This window comes from Oncorhynchus clarkii, chromosome 23 (assembly GCF_045791955.1).
Source record: "Oncorhynchus clarkii lewisi isolate Uvic-CL-2024 chromosome 23, UVic_Ocla_1.0, whole genome shotgun sequence".
Lineage (NCBI taxonomy): Eukaryota > Metazoa > Chordata > Actinopteri > Salmoniformes > Salmonidae > Oncorhynchus > Oncorhynchus clarkii.
In genome coordinates, this window is record NC_092169.1 from 48,014,297 (window position 1) to 48,022,130 (window position 7,834).

The following is a 7,834-nucleotide window of genomic DNA, read 5'->3' on the forward strand; positions in this document are numbered from 1 at the left end:
GTCTGTAGTGTGTAGTAATGTACAACACAACACCTGTCTGTAGTGTGTAGTAATCTACAACACAACACATGTCTGTAGTGTGTAGTAATGTACAACACATGTCTGTAGTGTGTAGTAATGTACAACACATGTCTGTAGTGTGTAGTAATCTACAACACAACACATGTCTGTAGTGTGTAGTAATGTACAACACATGTCTGTAGTGTGTAGTAATGTACAACACATGTCTGTAGTGTGTAGTAATGTACAACACATGTCTGTAGTGTGTAGTAATGTATAAAACAACACATGTCTGTAGTGTGTAGTAATGTATAAAACAACACATATCTGTAGTGTGTAGTAATGTATAAAACAACACATGTCTGTCGTGTGTAGTAATGTACAACACAACACATGTCTGTAGTGTGTAGTAATGTATAAAACAACACATGTCTGTAGTGTGTAGTAATGTACAACACAACACCTGTCTGTAGTGTGTAGTAATGTACAACACAACACATGTCTGTAGCGTGTAGTAATCTACAACACAACACATGTCTGTAGTGTGTAGTAATGTATAAAACAACACATGTCTGTAGTGTGTAGTAATGTACAACACAACACATGTCTGTAGCGTGTAGTAATGTATAAAACAACACATGTCTGTAGTGTGTAGTAATGTACAACACAACACATGTCTGTAGTGTGTAGTAATGTATAAAACAACACATGTCTGTAGTGTGTAGTAATGTACAACACATGGCTGTAGTGTGTAGTAATGTACAACACAACACATGTCTGTAGTGTGTAGTAATGTATAAAACAACACATGTCTGTAGTGTGTAGTAATGTATAAAACAACACATGCCTGTAGTGTGTAGTAATGTACAACACAACACATGTCTGTATTGTGTAGTAATGTACAACACATGTCTGTAGTGTGTAGTAATGTACAACACAACACCTGTCTGTAGTGTGTAGTAATGTATAAAACAACACATGTCTGTAGTGTGTAGTAATGTATAAACAACACCTGTCTGTAGTGTGTAGTAATGTACAACACAACACCTGTCTGTAGTGTGTAGTAATGTATAAAACAACACCTGTCTGTAGTGTGTAGTAATGTATAAAACAACACATGTCTGTAGTGTGTAGTAATGTATAAAACAACACATGTCTGTAGTGTGTAGTAATGTATGAGATACACATGCCTGTAGTGTGTAGTAATGTTCAACACAACACATGTCTGTAGTGTGTAGTAATGTATAAGACATGTCAGTTCATGTTGGAGGTCCTCTCGTAGGCTGCATTGATAGTGGTGGATGAGGGCCCTGTAGTTCCAGCCTGCTCTGCAGCCAACGTCCGGAGTTCCAGGGCGAAGTCCTGGGCGCTCCTCGTCCCCTGTCTCAGATGGAAGGCCGCTCTGCCTTTAGGTGGATGGTGGAAGACAGCCTGTCTCTCCCAGTGATCCATGGTCTGGACAACGCAATCCATCATAGCACCAAGATGTTGTAACATGGCCGAATGTTCCTGGACGCGCTCCTCGACCTCTAACCGGGGCACCTGCTCCTGCTGACTCCATTGAAGGTGTGTAATTCTGTCAGAATGGTGTATTGGAGGCGAAGTCAAGTGCAGGAGAGCAGATACAATGAACAGGCACACTTTTATTATAGTTCCAAAAACGAGAGCACTACATGAAACACACACGCTCAAAAAACGGACCATAAAAGTAGAGCGTGTAAACTAACACCACCTAACATGAAAACAATTACACACAACACATGATGGGAAACAGAGGGTTAAATACAAGAAGCTTCATTGGGGAAATGTAAACCAGGTGTGTATGGAAACCAGACAAGACAAATGGATATATGAAACATGGAGCGGCGATGGCGAGAAAGCCGGTGACGTCGATCGCCGAACGTCACCCGAACAAGGAGAGGGGCTGACTTCGGCAGAAGTCGTGACAAGACAAAACATCTGTCGTGTTTAGTAATGAATACTGATCAAAAATATAAATGCAACAGTTCATATAAGGAAAACAGTCAATTGAAATGAATTAATTAGGCCCGAATATATAGATTTCACATGACTGGGAATACAGATGACTGGGAATACAGATGACTGGGAATATGCATCTGTGGGTCACAGATAGATACGTTAAATGTAGGGGTCGTGGATCCGAAAACCAGTCAGTATCTGGTGTGATCACCATTTGCCTCATGCAGCGCGGCACATCTCCTTCGCATAGAGTTGATCAGGCTGTTGATTGTGGCCTGTGGAATGTTGTCCCACTCGTCTTCAATGACTGTGCAAAGTTGCTGGATATTGGTGGGAACTGGAACACACTGTTGTACATGTTGATCACGAGCATCTAAAACATGCTCAATTGATGACATGTCTGATGAGAGTGCAGGCCATGGAAGAACTGGAACATTTTCAGCTGGAAGGAATTGTGTACAGATCCTTGCGAAATGGGGCTGTGCATTATCATGCTGAAACATGAGGTGATGGCGGCGGATGGATGGCACCACAATGGGCCTCAGGATCTGGTCATGGTATCTCTGTGCATTCCAATTGCCATCAATAAAATGCAATTGTGTTTGTTGTCCATAGCTTCTGCCTGCCCATACCATAACTCCACCGCCACCATGGGGTACTCTTTTCACAACATTGACATCAGAAAACAGCTCGCCAACACGATGCCATACATGTGGTCTGAGGTTGTGAGGCCGGTTGGATGTACGTTTAAATTCTATAAAACAACGTTGGAGGTGGCTTATGGTAGAGAAATGAACATTCAATTGTCTGGCAACAGCTCTGGTGGACTTTTCTGCAGCCAACATGCCAATTGGACGCTCCCTCAAAACTTGAGACATATGTGGCATTGTGTTGTGTGACAAAACACATTTTAGTGGCCTTTTATTGTCCCCAGCACAAGGTGCACCTTTGTAATGATCATGCTGTTTAATCAGCTTCTTGCTATGCCACACCTGTCAGGTAGATGGATTATCTTGACAACAGAGAAATTCTCACTAACAGGGACATAAACAAATGTGTGCACAGCATTTGAGAGAAATAGCTTTTTGTGAGTATGGAACTTTTATGGGATCTTTTATTTTAGCTCATGAAACATGCAACCAACACTTTACCTGTTGCATTTATATTTTTGTTCAGTGTATAATAAATAATATTAGCCATAATAATGTTCAATGTCCAGCCGGAGGCTAAAGTTACATCCAAGCAGTGCTTCAGTAGTCAAGACATATGGCATCGTAGCATCACAAATAGGCTATTATGTATCTGGATCAGACAATACATCTTATCTCGCTCCCTAGTGAGACATAACGCTTTCTATTTAAGGGACCAAGATATGAATAAAAAGGTACTTTTTTTGTTAAACAGACCAGTTCTCACTGTGTTCTAGCTTGACATAAATCTTATCAGAGCTCGTCACATTTCTGCAACCCTATGCATTGGTTTAGATCGGCAGCTATGTCATTTGGGGTTTTTACTTCCACAACAATGCTTTGGCTGTGATGTTGTGATATTGTAATCTTGTCAGCCAGTATACAACAGCTCCCTATGGCTACCTGAGACGAGAATCTAGAATTCAAACATCAACTAAGTGAATCAATGGCTATGTCAACAGATTGACCCCTTTAAGCAATATTGATCACATAATACTTTGTTTATTTTATTGTAAGGCAGTGGTTACAAGATTCAAGAGAAGAGATGCATCATACTGTTCAGAGGCCAGGTACTGTAGCCAGTGCAGCTCAGACCAGACAAAGCCAATTTTCACAGTCTGCTAATGTGTTTACCTAGCAAGACACAACTTCCCCTCTTAGCTCCCCTGGGGAGCAGCAGCCTGTCTCTGGGGCAGTAACACCACAGAGAGATCCTGGAATCCAGGCTCAGTATTTTATGCCCACTTGGTGTCCAAGCTATCTCTCTTACTTTAACATGGTCCCTCTTCAGGGGCCGTATGTATAAAGCCTCTCATTTCCCCTCTTCAGGGGCCGTATGTATAAAGCCTCTCATTTCCCCTCTTCAGGGGCCGTATGTATAAAGCCTCTCATTTCCCCTCTTCAGGGGCCATATGTATAAAGCCTCTCATTTCCCCTCTTCAGGGGCCGTATGTATAAAGCCTCTCATTTCCCCTCTTCAGGGGCCGTATGTATAAAGCCTCTCATTTCCCCTCTTCAGGGGCCGTATGTATAAAGCCTCTCATTTCCCCTCTTCAGGGGCCATATGTATAAAGCCTCTCATTTCCCCTCTTCAGGGGCCGTATGTATAAAGCCTCTCATTTCCCCTCTTCAGGGGCCGTATGTATAAAGCCTCTCATTTCCCCTCTTCAGGGGCCGTATGTATAAAGCCTCTCATTTCCCCTCTTCAGGGGCCGTATGTATAAAGCCTCTCATTTCCCCTCTTCAGGGGCCGTATGTATAAAGCCTCTCATTTCCCCTCTTCAGGGGCCGTATGTATAAAGCCTCTCATTTCCCCTCTTCAGGGGCCGTATGTATAAAGCCTCTCATTTCCCCTCTTCAGGGGCCGTATGTATAAAGCATCTCATGGTCCCTCTTCAGGGGCCATATGTATAAAGCCTCTCATTTCCCCTCTTCAGGGGCCGTATGTATAAAGCCTCTCATTTCCCCTCTTCAGGGGCCGTATGTATAAAGCCTCTCATTTCCCCTCTTCAGGGGCCGTATGTATAAAGCCTCTCATTTCCCCTCTTCAGGGGCCGTATGTATAAAGCCTCTAATTTCCCCTCTTCAGGGGCCGTATGTATAAAGCCTCTCATTTCCCCTCTTCAGGGGCCGTATGTATAAAGCCTCTCATTTCCTCTCTTCAGGGGCCGTATGTATAAAGCCTCTCATGGTCCCTCTTCAGGGGCCGTATGTATAAAGCCTCTCATTTCCCCTCTTCAGGGGCCGTATGTATAAAGCCTCTCATTTCCCCTCTTCAGGGGCCATATGTATAAAGCCTCTCATTTCCCCTCTTCAGGGGCCGTATGTATAAAGCCTCTCATTTCCCCTCTTCAGGGGCCATATGTATAAAGCCTCTCATTTCCCCTCTTCAGGGGCCGTATGTATAAAGCCTCTCATTTCCCCTCTTCAGGGGCCGTATGTATAAAGCCTCTCATTTCCCCTCTTCAGGGGCCGTATGTATAAAGCCTCTCATTTCCCCTCTTCAGGGGCCGTATGTATAAAGCCTCTCATTTCCCCTCTTCAGGGGCCGTATGTATAAAGCCTCTCATTTCCCCTCTTCAGGGGCCGTATGTATAAAGCCTCTCATTTCCCCTCTTCAGGGGCCGTATGTATAAAGCCTCTCATTTCCCCTCTTCAGGGGCCGTATGTATAAAGCCTCTCATTTCCCCTCTTCAGGGGCCATATGTATAAAGCCTCTCATTTCCCCTCTTCAGGGGCCGTATGTATAAAGCCTCTCATTTCCCCTCTTCAGGGGCCGTATGTATAAAGCCTCTCATTTCCCCTCTTCAGGGGCCGTATTTATAAAGCCTCTCATTTCCCCTCTTCAGGGGCCGTATGTATAAAGCCTCTCATTTCCCCTCTTCAGGGGCCGTATGTATAAAGCCTCTCATTTCCCCTCTTCAGGGGCCATATGTATAAAGCCTCTCATTTCCCCTCTTCAGGGGCCGTATGTATAAAGCCTCTCATTTCCCCTCTTCAGGGGCCGTATGTATAAAGCCTCTCATGGTCCCTCTTCAGGGGCCATATGTATAAAGCCTCTCATTTCCCCTCTTCAGGGGCCGTATGTATAAAGCCTCTCATTTCCCCTCTTCAGGGGCCGTATGTATAAAGCCTCTCATTTCCCCTCTTCAGGGGCCGTATGTATAAAGCCTCTCATTTCCCCTCTTCAGGGGCCATATGTATAAAGCCTCTCATTTCCCCTCTTCAGGGGCCATATGTATAAATCATCTCATGGTCCCTCTTCAGGGGCCATATGTATAAAGCCTCTCATTTCCCCTCTTCAGGGGCCGTATGTATAAAGCATCTCATGGTCCCTCTTCAGGGGCCATATGTATAAAGCCTCTCATTTCCCCTCTTCAGGGGCCATATGTATAAAGCATTTCAGAGTAGGATTGCTGATCATATACTGCCAACTTCATGAAACAAATACAAATAAATAGGAATGCAAGGCTTTATCATAGTTTTTTTTACAGAAATGTTTGGTGATTGACTAGGAATGCCTTGGAGATGGACCAGTTGGACCACTGGTCTAAAGCATCACCATAAAGGGCTCTTTACCACTCTAATGCCAGAAAAATTAACATAGGGGCCATCAGAGTGGTTCCTCAAACTCAAAAACAGACTAGACCAGATCAGACACCCCTCAGACACCTCCAGACCTCCCCTCAGACACCCACAGACACCGCCATACACCGTCAAACACCCCCCAGACAACCTAGACACCCCTCAGAAACCCAGACACTCCCAGTTACCTTCAGACATCCCTCAGACACTCCCCAGACCACCCCTCAGATCCCCCCAGACACCCCTCAGACACCCCTCAGACACTCCTCAAAAACCTCTCAGACACACTCAGTCACCCCAGACCACCAATCAGACGCCCCTCAGACACACCCAGACACCACCAGACATCTCCAGACCACGCCTCAGACACCCCCAGAAACCCCTCAGACCCCCCTCAAACACTCCCAGACAACCCTCAGACACACTCAGACACCCCAGACCACCACTTAGACACCCCTCAGACACACCCAGACACCCCTAAGACACCTCCAGACCACCCATCAGACACCTTCAGACACTCACAGACACCCATCAAACACCCCCAGACACCCCAAGACACCCTAGACACCCCCAGACCACCCTCAGACACCCCTCAGCCAGCCATATCTATTAAGCAACATCCTACCCTCCCATAGCCTTCAATACTCTTCCACCTCTATTTTTAAAGTCAGGGTGTTTCCATGGCAACTCAGAGATGAGTTGCAGGAATCACTGATTGGTTACTGGGCGGTTGGCCGCAAAGTCTGGATTTTGAAAAAATGTAATGGGAAGAAAAATAAATCATCCCTGCCAAACTGAAACACACTCTCTGAAAACATCAAACCGGCAATTGAAATAACAATGGACAAATGACAGTTGTGGAGTGTGTGTGTTCTCCTTTAGGCTACTCTCACTAATCATTCCACAGTTCACAGGATCAGCTTGAGCTGCCTCAATGTAAAAATGATTAACCCGTCAATCACTGATTATCAGCATACATACATGCTGATGGTATGTGTTCTCCTGTATGTCAACCATAGACATGCAAATTCAAAAGTTTATATTTACATAATTATTGACGTACATCACCACATGTTTATACACATCAACTGGCATTATTAATTCAAATCCTATAAATAATGGATGATGAGTCTCTTTGGGCCTAAATTGTTGTTTACGTATATGAGACATATGTGACAACTGAGAACACACAGAGGGAGACACACACACACACACCAATACACACATACACACATACACACAGGCACACATGCAAATGTAGGATCATTATTTGATCACCCTGTTGCACGGGAATGTAAAACTTGTTGTGTATTTCAGGTTTAAAACGTTTTCTGAAGTTTGTAATTTTCACTTTCAAAAGTCACACTTGATTTTCCCCTGCGAAAAATGTATCAATCCCTACAATCATGTCCATTAATTATACTCCACATGATAATTCACATTTCTTGTTGCTGGAGGATTATCATCCTGTTTTAGCAAACCCGACACAAATTAAGGTTCTTCAGCTGTACACACACACATACAAAGGGAGAAGAAAGAGAGAAGCGACCTCTGCCAGTGTGTGTGGGGTGTGTGTGTGT

At 44.3% G+C, this 7,834-nt stretch overlaps 1 protein-coding gene across 1 annotated transcript; it reads left to right on the forward strand.

The window, feature by feature from the left end:
* The first annotated feature begins 2,453 nt into the window (after positions 1 to 2,453).
* Positions 2,454 to 6,889, forward strand: LOC139381302 (uncharacterized). Its single transcript, XM_071124755.1, has 2 exons — positions 2,454 to 2,537; positions 6,449 to 6,889. The coding sequence occupies exons 1-2, from the start codon at positions 2,454 to 2,456 to the stop codon at positions 6,887 to 6,889; spliced, it is 525 nt and encodes a 174-aa protein (XP_070980856.1).
* Positions 6,890 to 7,834: the final 945 nt, after the last annotated feature.